Source organism: Zonotrichia leucophrys, chromosome 2 (assembly GCF_028769735.1).
Source record: "Zonotrichia leucophrys gambelii isolate GWCS_2022_RI chromosome 2, RI_Zleu_2.0, whole genome shotgun sequence".
Lineage (NCBI taxonomy): Eukaryota > Metazoa > Chordata > Aves > Passeriformes > Passerellidae > Zonotrichia > Zonotrichia leucophrys.
The window spans coordinates 14,177,430-14,191,412 of record NC_088171.1 but is presented as its reverse complement, the minus strand read 5'-3'; the positions used below and the strand labels follow the sequence as shown (position 1 = coordinate 14,191,412).

Genomic DNA, 13,983 nt, shown 5'->3' with positions numbered 1-13,983 from the left:
TGTCCTGGGACAAATAGATAATTTATTAACCCCCAGGCCCCAGCAGAATGAAAATTCTGTTTTGAGTTAGCATGCCCAGACTCTTTCTTGACTGGGCAATACGATCTCACTTCTGAAGGATTATGCCAGAGGCTTGAAGATTGATCCATGAGGAGATTGCTGAAGGCACTTGGGGAGGTAAATGTCTTTCAGGATCTCTCTCTGCTGCTCAGCATTGGTCTCTCCTGCAAAGGGAGGAATACGAATTTCTTGAAGCACCTGGATCCCTGCAGTCACCTGGATTCTCTCATGTCTGGTTTGGAGCTGTGCATCTGTACACATCCAGAAGTAACTCTCACTGCCTAGGTGGCAGACATAGAGTTCTAATGATGTTTGTTGCATATTACCCAGTCAAATGAGGCTACATTAAATATTTGTACACAGAAGTGTAATGTAGTAAAATTAACAAGTGAGGAGATAATTTTGTTCTGCAATAACCCGCAGTTCTTTCAAGGTGGAGTTCTAAAGGTCTGAGTTGAGCCGACCCAGACCTATAAATTTCCAGAACGTTCCAGACAGTCATTTTCTGTTGAGGTCAGGCAGATTTTGTTTCTGGTACCAAACACTGAGGATTGGCAGATGCATTAATTCCAGAGCTGTTTCTTGTATTCCCTGAGCTTCCACTGCAGCTGGTTCAAAAACTTGAATTCTTCTTGTCTCTTAACATCGTGTTTGTTGAGTGTTAGTTTAACAAAGTGCTTAATCTGAAACTGCAGTCTGGTCTGTCTTCATGTGAAAAGATTTTCACACTATTTCAATTTGAAATTCTCACCACAGCAATAGTTCTGAGTAGTTAAAAGAATCCAAGACAATAACGTCTTTTCCTTGTTCAATAATGGCTTTCAGTTCTGTGAAGTAAGATAGATGCTGGTCCAGAGTGTGATTCAGCCCTAGGCCTTAATATTGTCTGGAGTAATCTTAAAAGAAGAACATATGAAAATACTAAAGGTCTGAGAAAATGAGATACTGTGCATTTCTTAGGCACTTCCAAAACTCATACAACATTGCTAAACAATGCCTTTGCATTTATGAATGTGTTAGTAAGTCTAATAAATGTGTATGTTTAAATAAAGTTAATTTTTAAATAGCTTTGGTGTGGTATGAAGAAACTTTTATATTGTGTACTATCATTTAAGGCACATTAGTGCAGTATTCTGTATTTTAGATGTTTGACTTCACTTTAAGACCTAATTAAATTGTATAATATTTTTATATTTAAATAAATCTGTTTCCAGTACTTTTTCTAAGTGTCGTTCACAAAAAAGTAACCTAGATTTTATTGACTTATTCCTTTTTCAAATGGAAGATGTTATCTGAGTGGCTCTGTCTGGATAACTTCAGAATTTGCAATTTGCATTGGAAAAAGTAGTCCAAAATCACATGATTAGTGATAAATAAGTCAACAAACTTCCCATGTGTAAACATGGAAGGAATTTAAAAAAAAAAATTTACTCTGCTGCTCTTTTTTTAATGAAGTTATGAATTTCAGCAACTTTGCTATTACAGGTAGCATCGATTGCAGATGAAGCTGCACAATCAGAAGTGATAATTGATTCTCAAAAACGTAGGGAAATACTTTCAAGAAGGCCTTCATACCGGTAAGGACTTTTAATTTTGGTTTTGCTGGTTTTAAAGGCAGCTTACTTATTACAGCAAAACTGATAAAAGTCAGTTCTTTGATTTTCTCAAGAGTATGGATCTTCAAGTACATAAAATTACTTACATTCTCTTTTTAGAAAAATTTTGAATGAGCTCTCCTCAGATGCACCTGCAGTAGCGAAGATTGAAGAAGAAGAGAAGTCAGAAGATGAAGGAACGCCTTCTGGTATTTCTGCAGTGGCCATGCCAACCAGCCTGTATCATACTAACACAGGGCAATACCGTATGTGTGCAATGTACTATGTGGTGATGCAGAGCATAGCATAGCTTTGTTTCTAGCAGTTACCTAATGCACTAGGGGGGGTTGATTTTGAGGAAGAAGAATAAGAGGTTCTGTATTTTTAAGTAATTATTATTAATTTTTTCTAACATGGGGATTATCGACTTTTAATCTTGTAGTATTTGTTGGCTGCTAAATTGAGTCGTTCTAGAGCTTCTATGCATTAAAATGTAGAGAGAAGGCTCAGCTGAAATAAAAAACGTTGACACTTTCATGTGAATGTTTAATGATACAAATCATTGCAGTTTCAAATTCTTGTGATTTGTTATGTATTAGCGCTATTCATTATATGAAATGGCAAGTAGAATTTTTTGAAATGTAAGGCTGGAGTATGAAATTACTTGTTAAGTTCCAATTTTCTTTCTTAAAAGAATTATGTCTTTTTGTCACCAGTTTTTAAGTATCTGCACTTTTATCACAGAACTAACCGAAATCATGGTTTCCAACATTTGATACATCATCCAAATGCAAGTTAAAAGTTATGCTTACTGTTCTGTTCTATAGATTTGCTTTTAGATATTTTTATTCCTGTATTTATAGTAGAAGTGTTGCATAACTTGCACTCTGTGGCTTCTTTCGACATAATCAGTTATCAGTTTGGATAACTTTGTAATAATAACAGCTCTTCTTAAAATTCTGTATTTTATAAAGGTATACTCCTACAGTTTGTAGGGGTTTTTCATAAGTAGACACACTAAAGTGCAGGTGTTTTTCCTTTGATATAATGACAGGAAGATTGCATAAGAAATGTTGTGGAGTTTTTTTCCTGAAATGAGAAAACAGAGGAAGTCTAATAAAACACTGCAGTGGCATAGAAAAGAGGATAGAATGGCTCTAGTTATGTTCTACTCATCCTTAGAATTCTTCAGTTATTTTTAATTTATGCAGCTAAACTAATTATTAATGATGCAAGGACAGAATTTGCCTGTATTGCTTCTATCCTTTCAGCATAGAAAGCAATTTTGCTTGTGCCCCTAGGCTGCTTTTCTTACCCTTTCTGTAAGCTCTAGACTTAAATAAATGTTTGCTGTGTGATGTCCAACATCTGAAGTATTCTTTTCTGTGGAAAAGAATACCATCATCCTAAATCACAACTACTCAGTACAGAGTCCAGCATGTATTAATGTATTCTTGTATTCTAAGAAAAATTAAATATTTTTCTTTAATTTTTGCATTGTATTTTTGATTTTGCTTAGATTTAATTAAGAATATACATATTTGCCATGTCAAGGCTTAAAAAATAGTGTTATAATGTCTGTGTATTATCTAGTGAGCCTGTAAACCTCTAGGATTTCTAAGAAATTTTAGAGCTTAGGTTTAATCATGGCTTCCCCTGGGAAGCCAAAGTTGTACTTTGACCCTAATATCTTGCAGGAGGTGATTCTTTGGGGAATATATTTTCATTTGAGCACACCTATAAACAATAGTGATAGGGAAGTGTTTAAGTGAATTAAACACTTAAAGTGAACACTTAATTCAAAGGTTTTGGTTTCTTGTTCAATCAGACATTTATTTCTGAAAATTAAGCAACAGAGAGCATCACTGACAATGTGAGAACAGAATCCACAAAAATGTAATTAAATCTCATGTGTCTTAATTTAAACTAGGCTATAAGCCAAGCTTGGGAGATTTCTGTTCTTTGCTGCTTTTTCTTTCAGTAAGTTATAGTTGTAGCATAAAACATGTGCTGTATAATTAAGATTCTCATCATAATGGGGCATTGCTTCAAAATGCAATGTCAGCCTTCATGGACTCTCTTGGTTTTGGCTCAAAAATTTTGTTTTGAGAGCTTTTTCATTTTGGAAATAGTTTTTCTTGCTGAATTTATGAGTTCATTAATTAGATTTTTTTAAAAGTTCAATTCTGTAAGTTGAAATACCTTTTGCCTTAGCAAATTCTGTGTATTTTAATTAGGCAGGTGGTAGCAAGGATGGTCATTTCCTTTTAATAAAGAGGGTCTTATTTGGAACTTGCTGAAGAGAGCTTGACTGTTGACCCCTAGTCTTTACATATATGAAGCACAGATCTGAAGCATCTCTGAGCCTTCCTGTTGGTTCCCTGCAATCCTCAGAAACTGCTGTTAGCTAAAACCAGGAACAGAGGGTGGGAATGTAGCAAATCCAGTGTTGATTTTAGACTGCATATGATGCAGAGGGTCACTCCATGTACCTCCTTCATCTCTACACCTCCTGTCAGTAGCTCTGTGCTTCTGCCTGTCACTCCTGTGCCTGAGGACTCCTCTGTCCCAGGCCAGCATGGGCTGCCCAGGTTCTGCTGTGCAGGCACCCAGTAGTTTGTGTGTTAAGCTTGTGCAGTGTCCATGGCAATGAAGAGCTGCCTTGTGGTGTCACCATCTGTACTGTGCCCTGGTTTAAAAGAGATGTTATGTTATTACATTTGCTGGTTCCTTTTTTTCTCTACTGTTCTCTCTATTTCTGCAAAGGAAGGGCAATTTGAAAAGATCATTTTGACTGTGTATTTATGTCTGGATGTCTGGGATGACTGTTTTTGGAAGAACTTGATAAGTAAATTTTTCTGGAAAACAAATGTATTTTTGTCTATTAGCAGCATTGATGGCTGTTCTTTACTTACTTTTCACCAGGCAAAATGGTGAATGGTTTCCCAATACCTTTTTCCTTGGAGCTTCTTGGCTTTGGCTTTGGAAGCAGACAGACTGACATGACCAGATAAAATGTCTTTGCCAGCTACCTCCATCAACACACGTGTGATCTTTCTGCCAGGCAGATGGGTAGTTTTGCACGAGGTGCTCTCTGGTACAGGAGCCTTGCATTCTTATCTGACTCCACACCTACTCTGTTGGCTGCAGTTCTGTCATGTTGATTATTTAATACTGTAAAAAATTACTTCCTCACCTGGGGTAGTGGTCTAATGTGTAAGAGTTGTTTGTTCAGTTGGAGTGTGTGAATCAGTCTCCCCATCCCCCTGCCTGCTTGTGCAAATCATGATGATCTGCATGAAAAAAATGCAGGAGGAATGAAAATTATTAAATCTTTATCTGTTTGAGTTACTTGCTGTCTTAGAACAAACTTTTTACAATTGGAGAATTAAGAAATCTTTTGGGAAAGACTAACTTTAGTTCAATTTCCAGTTTTGGAAGGGAAAAAGATCTGGGGTTTTTTTCTGGATTAGAGCTGATGATCATGCTCAGAGGGTGATAGTAGTACTGTCCTCACTCTAGTTGGAAGAGAAGATGCCAGTTGCATCCATCCACCTGTCAGCCACAGGGACTGTCCAGGAAAGTCCTATACTCATCATAAAAGGCTCAGTTTTCAGTAGAGCTCCAGCACAACAAAGTGTGTGCAGTGATTGAGATCAGGGCAGTGAATGGGGGACAGGCAGTGTGTGTTCTGGGAATGTGGCAGGAATCAGTCCTGTAAGGGAGGCAGCTACTGGAGTTAATTCACTTTTGTGTATAAAGTCCTGGGTTGGGATCTGAATGAATAATTGCTGGATGGCTGTGACATAATTGTTTACCCAGGTTCCCTGTGGAGCTAAGAGCTTTTTATCAGTCTGTGCTGATGTTTTACTGCTTAGGAAGCCAAACTGACTGGGGAGTTTATGTGGTAGGGTTCTGTGGTGGTGTAGATGCACCACTCCTGGTGCTGAGAGGCACAATTTGGCTCTTTTTAACTTGCCTGGGAGGTAGAGTTGCCAAAAATCTTGTTGCTCTTGTCCTGGACTTTGTGAAGAGTGGAGGATAAAATGCTTTGCTTTTGTTGCTTCTGTCTGTTTTGTCCTGCCTTGGAATGGGCCACTTTCTGCTTTGGAGGTCAGACTGAAACATCTTGCACTCTAGCCCCTGCCACACTCTTCCCCTTCTCTTCAATGCCTTCTGGAGCCTGTGTGCAGCACCCAACCTACTGTTGCCAAAACAGAACATTTGAAATCAGCAATCTCTAAAATTCACATAGGTATCTAACAAATCCTGTATTGAGATAAGCAGAACTGAACCTTCAGGAATGGCATCAAATACTGTAATCTGACAATGAATTCAGAGGAATTGGCAAGCCTCAATCTTTTTTTATGTCTGACTTTTATAGCAGAGTTTAAATATCTTTTGTGGGAGAAAAGATTTTTTACTCTTTGAGGTAGAAAACATTTTTTACTCATTGGGCATTGGGTTCTCAGCTGAAAGTTTCAGGATTGCTTTAATTAAGACAGGAGATGTGGATTTGGCTGGTGAATCACTTGTTAGATAAGGAGTTGGCTCAAAGAGCTCCAGTCAATAGCTTGATGTTCAGGTGGAGGCCAGCGATGAGTGGTGTCCTTCAGACATCTGGGACCAGTATTATTTTGTATCTTTGGTTGGAGATGTGGAATCTTTGTGGAGATGCACCTTCAGAAAGTTTGCAGGTGACACCAGGCTGAATGATGCAGTTGAGACTCAAAGCTCAGTAGAGAGAAGGGATCCCATCCAAAGGGACTGTGACAGAGTAGAGAGGTGGACCCATGCAAACTTCATGATAAGGCCAATGCCAATCATCAATACACAGTGTATGGGTTGTGGCAATCCTAAAAGTGGATATAGGCTGGGCAATGAGTGAATTGAGGACCTGGATGTGCTGGTGGCTGAAACACTGACTATGAGCTGGCAATGTGTGCTTGCAGCCTAGAAAGCCAGCCAGATCTGAGGCTGCATGCAAAGCAGGGTGGGCAGCAGATCAAGGGATGCAATTCTGCCCCTCTGCTCTGGTGAGACCCCACCTGGAGTGCTGCATCCAGCTCTGGGTTTCCAGCACGAGACAGACATGGACTTGCTTGAACAGATCCAGAGTTAGAGTTAGATGATCTTGAAGGTCCTTTCCAACTCAAGCCATTCTGTGATTCAGTGATATTTCTGTGTTTAACAAAGGCAATGCTAATTTCAGAAGGAATATACAGTTAATGATGTCTCTAGGGAATTGCAGTTTTATAAATACTTGATTATGGCAAGAAGGCAGTATGATTTTTATTAATGGGGAAAGTGTAAAAAAACTTGGGTTTTTTTCATATTGCTATTACATTGAGGGAAGAACCCCACTTTGTTCTGTTTCTTTTTTGACATGAGTATTGGGCTCTGTACAACTGTGTACAACCTGGTTAAATGTTGTGCTAAACTTTTTCTTACACTAAGGAAAAGATTGTTAGTGTTAGACATCTTTATTTTCCTTTGTCTTGATGTCCTGGATTTTGTTTTCTGAGAGTCAATAAACAACTTTTTTAATATTTTTTTTTTAAATAACTCCTATGTTAGCATTTAAAACATCACTTTTATGTGGCTAAGAGCTATGATTTTTCCCCACATATTTAAACTATTTTAGTAGAGTTAATATTTCTGGAAACAGAGATAAAATGTATTGAACACTGCTTTTTATCTGTTATATGTATGGCATATTCTACACAATAGACTTTATATTTGTGGAAATCAGTATTAATATTATCTAAGTTTTATCATACAATTGGTCCTTAAGCAAGGAGAGGACCAGGAGTCCTGTAAGAAGTGTTTATTGCATGTCTTTTAGCATTTGTTATGTCTTTCTGTTGCCTAACTTCTCTTTTTTTTTCCCTGTTTAGTTACCATATCTCAAGGTGGTACAATTCAGACTGTGACAAATTCGGGAGCTCCTCAGCCAGGTGCTACCATTGTGCAATATGCAGCACAGTCATCTGATGGCACACAACAGTTTTTTGTTCCTGGAAGCCAAGTTGTTGTTCAAGGTATATTTTAATAGTCTACTTTGTTTTCATTTTTTCATATTAAACAATTTTTCTTAAAACGTTTCTTATTTCGTGTTGACATTATTGCACCATTAAGTAAAATACTCATAGCAAGATAAAAGAGTCTTAGGAAGGGATTCAGGTTCTCTGCTTAGTAAGGCTGCTCCTGTGTTTGGTTAAAAAGAGTGAAATAGCAGTATAACATCACTTTCTGCTCTGGATTGTCCTTTGCAAATTTTGAGACATGTTTAATTGGAATAAAGGTACTGCTACAGATTGAAGTGAGATGCTGAAGGTGCACATCGTTTACATAGTTTAACATATGAAACAAATTTGTTTTTTTCAGCAGTTAATGTTAATAAAACAAATTCTGAAGATTCTGGGATATGTTTAGGGCAGAATTTCCTTTCAACTTATGGCTCTTGCAGTTACTAGAAAGCAGGTCCTTTAATGAAGCTAGTTTTCTCACAGAGGAATGCTTTGAAGGTCCTATAAAGTGCACACATGACGTGATGAAAACCTTTTGAAAATGGGAGATAGATTTCTCTATGGAGACACTAAATTAATAGCTATGGAGAATATACAGATTAAAAAAAAATATTTTATTGACAGAGAGAAGTAGGAGGGAGGGCTGTATGAATACTTTCTTGAGCCAAAACAGCTATCTGAAATAAGCCATGAGAAAAGCTAGGAAGGATTTAGATATGTATTCATGAAGTGGATGAGGATCATCAAATAAATGTCAAAATACATTGTTGTCCCAAGACTTTTCCAGAAGCATTTCAAGTGCTTTAAGACTATGAAATGAAAACACCTTAGCCAAATGTTAAGTTTTTATTGTTCAGAGAGTATTGTTACAACTTCCCAAAATGTTACTATGATTATATACTTAACAAAGCCCTAAGTCCCAAATTTGGCTGTCCCCAAACCAATTTCCCACTCTAGTGCTGCATGTTTTTCTGAGTATGAGTCTAATATGTTTTCTGTGTGTGTGCCTGCACATCCCTTAAATCAGAGGCCGCCTCCATCTCTCCAGGTTCACTGTAATATTTTATAGGTACTGCTTTGATTCTTCAGAGCTTTGGTGTCAGGGGCAGAAAGAGTAACTCCTCAGCTGCTTCCTAAACTTCCCATCTGTGAAGAAGCACAGCATTTGAGGATTTTGTCTGGCAGCATTTCAGTCCTTGGGAATTCCATTTGACTGATTTTTCCTTTACAGACTCTCCATTACAGAGCTGTTCTCTGACAGGGCTGCTCAGTCTCAGCAATGGGCTCCACAAGATGAAATTGCTCTTTAAGTGTTTTGCCTGTGATGGAAACTTTCAAAATGGATTCAGAGACAGTAACTGAATGCCTTCTACATCATATTTCTGGAAGCATCTAGATACTTTTAAGTAAATGGATTTGTTCTCTGTCCCTGCTCAGAGAAGTTTATTTCCTGGAATTCTCTGTTCCTTTGGTTCAAAGTCCAGTGCTTTAGTGAGCCTCATAGCTGTTAACATAGTCAAAAATGTGACATAACATACAGGGAAAAGTACAAAGCAAACAGTAAATGAGCATGAACTTGGAGATGATGAGAAGTTAAAAGGCTTCAACTTACTCTACATGCTATTGATATTAGCAAATCTTTAGGAAAAAACAAAACATCTACAGTAAAAAAAAAATTATAAAAACATTGTGAAACTATTTACAGCAATACAATTGTATGAAGGCAGCAAACCTGAGTTAATTACAATGGAGTGGAACAATGGAATAAGTTGAATATACAAGTGTCTGAAATGTCCTTATTACAGCTCATCCTGCCTATGCCAGGAAGTCTGTTGGAGTGCAGGTTATGAACATTTGTCATTTATGTACACTTTGTAGTTGACTGTTCACCTAATATTGTGATAACATAGATTATAATAGAAAAATTATTCTGCTTACTAATCCTACCACTTACATATGTATTTTTATAATGATTTTGAGTAGGCAGCATATAATTTATTTCCTTTATCACAGAAGAAGAAAAGAATATAACAAATACCTGGAAACAGAAAAGATCTGTTTCAGAATCTTTCAGATAGCATATGTATTAATTTTTTTTCTAAAGTATTTGTTAATGATTCTCATGTAATAATGGATAAGATGACATAAACCCTGTGTTTGGTATTTTCTGATAACCTGTGGTGTGGAAAAATACTAGGATAAAAGTGCCAAATATATTGATCCAATTGAGTGACATTGTATTTGCTACAAGTTTACATTTGTAGGCAAAATAAGAGGCAGTTCTAGTGTCTGGGCAGTTTCCTAACACATTAAGGGTTAAGGATTTTTTGCTCGCTGGAGAAGGAAGTGTTTTGATTATTAGTGAAAGTGAGTGTAGAAAAGTTATATAAAAATCATTCTGTTGGGATCTATGTGTAGTTTCATTACATTGTTAGTGATATTTGAAATTTGTGGCTTGAACTTCTTGTGCTTTAGTTCTGATCTTCTGTACATCTGATCCTGAAGTGCTCCTGTAATTGCAGAACACTCCTGTACACACAGGATGTAAAACACAGAACATCAATGCAAACATTGATGCTTCCAGTGCTGCCATCCAGCACAGTTTCACAGTTGATAAATTGCCACTCTGAATTTGTTTAGTGCAAACACCTTAGAAGTTTGTTGTAACCTACATACAAACCAGACTCTTGGTCTGAAACTATTTCATTTGCATTGATGTAAATAAGGAGTAACTCTCTTAGAGCTGAGCTGTTGGTTTTTTTAATTTATATTTTAAAACAGAGTCCAACAGATCTCTTGGACATATTTTGAAAAAGGAGGGAAGAGGGAAGAGGTAGCCTTTACCCAGAGTCACTGTTCTGCTTGGTACAGCATCTGAAACCACTGGCTTTAGGCTGACTTACTTCGTTGGAGTGTTCCTTAATAATTTCTGAAGCTTTTAACTGAAATTAAATGAGTGGGTTGTGGGTTTTCCTGCAAAGCAAAGAGCTCTAGCCTTTCATTTACCCATTTGTTACAGCTTATTAAGCTTTCCTGTCTTGCATGTCTGTCCAACAGAGTTCTCTGCCTTTTATTGGAACTCTTCCAATGAAAACAACTGCATGTCTGTTTTAAATTTCCTTATTTTCTATCCAATCATGATTTTATCATTTGGATTCATTCATGAATGCTAGAGCCACGCTTTCATTTCTGTCAGTCATTGCTGTGAATTTTCAGGTCTTTCTTAACAGCCTGCTTTGTGGTGAGTGCTTTCTGTAGCTTTATGAATAATTCAGGGCAAAAGAACAAAGCTAGGATTTATAGCAATATGGAAGAGGAAAAAAAACCAGGTTTACTGGAAAAGGAATTCTTTGGGCTGCAGTTTCAGGGAGCTGTTCCAGTGATGGAGCATGTTAATGACAGCGGTAAGCAAGTGAGGTCATTGTGATGTCAGTGCTCTTGCTTGTAATCCTGCACATGCTTGGTAGTTTGGAACAGTTCATGCTGAGCTCTGGTAGAGGAGCAGCAGAATCGTGTGTGCAGAAGTTGATCATGGCTGTAACAGGAGATGAAACAGGTAAAAATTTTGTTAGCCTTTGATATGGTATTTTTGTATGTCTGTGCAGTGTTTAGTTAATATTTGTGGCATTTTCTTTTGAACCTGTTGCTGTAATTCTTTCTTCTCTCTAAAGTCATACAAATAGCTTCTAATTCTCTCTACTTAGTGTAGGATTCCAGGGCAATTTTAACAGTTTTGTTCGGGGGGGAAAAACTAAAAATCACTGTTAGTGTATGAGTTTTTGCACACATTGATTCAGTAACTGTTCTTTATTATTTGATGGAGGATTTTGCTGAAAACAATCCACCACTCTACTTTTGCATTTTTCTTTATTGTGGTGATAGTCATATATCTTGCTGTGTTTATAATTGCTTTTTCTTTTGTAAAAATGACAACTGCCTTTTTTATTGAGCAATAGACGCTACGAATTTGATAGCCATGGGCTTCAACCTAGCGTGTAAATTAACCCTGTGCTCCGAGTATTAAAACACACTGAATGGAAACAGATTGGAGGGCAATAACTGAAGTATTGTAGCGCCTGCTTGTTTTCTCCTCCACTCTTAAAATGGTCTGTTCCTCAGCTAATTGAGTTCAAAAGGCTGACGTCATTAGATTTCCTGGAATCGTGTTGCAGTAGGGAACTGGAAAAGTTAAACTCCAAACAAGATACACATTGACGTCAGCTCCAAGTCATGCTGCGATTTAGTCAGTTCCTTTCTGCCTCTCAATTGCCTCCGGCAGCTCGGTGCCATTAACTGCTTCCCTGCCGGCCCCTACGTGCTGCTGCTCACTGCTGCCGCGCTTGTTTCATTAACCCAGAGATAAATATCTGCTCAGGGTCCATGTATTTAATGCTCAAAGGGATAATGATTCATGCCATTCATGCCTTGTGTAGCCAGTTTAGTGGTGAAGTTAAAAACCCCTTGGTAATCAAGTCCCACCATTATGACTCACAGAGGGGGAGAATAGGCATCCAAATGCATCGGGCGTTTTTTCTCTTGGATAGTCACTGAAAGATCTGAGTGCAGGGATGCTCTCTAGTGTTCAGCAAGTTACTTTTTCCAAGAGGCGATTGCTTTTTTATTTTATTTTTTTTAGTGCATGTTTAGTTTTTTTCACTAGTTGTCTATTGGCTTTCTTAATTTTCTTTTTGCAAGTCTCAACTAAAAGCTTCAGGTTTTCAGTGACTCTTTACTCCTCCTGCATTTTAAGGGGTAAAAAAAAAAAAATTATCCGGGGCAGTGTGATAGGGAAATGCATCAACTCCAGGTTTGTTGCTTTGTTAACACTCTCAGTTCTGTTTCTGGTACCTTAGGACTTACATTAAACCTTGGTGAAGTGTCGTTAGAAATGGCCAAAGAAGTTTGGCAGTCTGGGTGAAGTGTGTGGGGCATTTGTCTCAGATGCTGAAAAGGAAGGTATTCTTCACTGTAATATAGATGCATAATTAGGCTTAAAATAACTTTGAAAAAAAATTAAATTTATCCCACTGTGTTTAGAACCTGTTTCATCTTTCCAAAGGTCATTTTCTGGGAAACTCAGTTACATTGTAATTTCTTGAGCTAATGCACAAAACATTTTTCAATCTTCAAAATATATTTTTGCAATGATATATCAGAAAATATATATTATTGCACAGCTAAAAGATACTTTGTCAATGCTATGCTATGCTTTCTGTTTCTTTCTAAACAGTGGTGTCTGGATTGGCAAGGTCAGTACCACCAGAATAGTTGTTTATCTGTGCTCCTGTGCTGGCAGGTTTCTAAGTGAGACAACTGTCAGGCAGAGACTGCCACTACTGGGACCTGCTCAGACTAGAACATTTACCAGTGGTGTTTGCTGATCCCAGCTGAGATAGGGACTTGCTTTTGTTAAGTCTTGCTGGAGGTACATGATCACACTGAGTCCTCTGCACAGGTCTGCAAGCTGCAGTAGGTCCTGTTTGCTGCCATTTGAGCTTAAATCAAACACAGACAACAAATTAGTTGGTCTTGCCAGGCTGAGGTGATTGGGTTGTGGAGCTTTCCCACCATGACTTCATCTACAGAATGGTTTGCTTGGATTTCTAATTCATTGTAGCTAAGGCAAATTAAGGTAACATCTCTTTAATACCTAGTGATGAGATAGGAAAAGATAGTTCTTACCATAGAGTCTGGAAGATGTATGTAATATGGCCAGCATAAAGGTGAGCCTGAAGAGTTGCTAAAATTCCACTTTTATAGTTCATGAGCTGAGGTACCATTCCATTGACGTGACTGGGACTGCTAAGAAATGTGGAGGATTTCAAGGGTTAAGCAATTCCCCTGTAGATGTACAAGATGACCAAGGCCTGTGCTCAGGGCAGCTGCCTGTCATTGCTCACAGGGCTGTTCTGAGCTGATTTCCCCCTCCCTCTCTCTCTCCCACATCCCCGGGGGATTATCCAGGTCAGTTCACTGGTCCAGTTCATCTTGTAATTCCACAAACACTTTTACCCACAGGACTGAGGAGGGGGGGAGGTGCATGGGGTTTAAGCTGATAATGATTTCAGGACATGGCTGTGGAATTGTAGTCTAAGCACAACTTGATTCCATTTTTTTGTTTGTTTGTTTTCAACTAGTGAAGCACTTACATTAATATAGTAAGAATAATAGTATATTTTTATTAGATTTATTTTTCCCCCCTATAGTTAACTGCTCAATCTGTCAGCCTCCCCAAGATGTTTTTGTCTACCTTTTATTTTTCCAAGCTGACCTGGTGTCAGCTGGGATAGAGTTAATTT

At 37.9% G+C, this 13,983-nt stretch overlaps 1 protein-coding gene across 14 annotated transcripts in view; it reads left to right on the top strand.

The window, feature by feature from the left end:
- CREM (cAMP responsive element modulator) overlaps positions 1 to 13,983 on the top strand; it is a 44,522-nt gene that overhangs the window by 25,972 nt on the left and 4,567 nt on the right. For 7 of the 14 annotated variants that reach the window (XM_064703961.1, XM_064703955.1, XM_064703954.1 and 4 more), the window contains 3 exons: positions 1,546 to 1,637; positions 1,776 to 1,921; positions 7,553 to 7,696. In XM_064703961.1, coding sequence (XP_064560031.1) covers positions 1,546 to 1,637; positions 1,776 to 1,921; positions 7,553 to 7,696 — 382 coding nt within the window. Of the gene's footprint in view, positions 1 to 1,545; positions 1,638 to 1,775; positions 1,922 to 7,552; positions 7,697 to 11,043; positions 11,241 to 13,983 lie in introns of those variants that run through there. The other 7 variants (XM_064703964.1, XM_064703962.1, XM_064703958.1 and 4 more) reach the window with 3 other exon arrangements.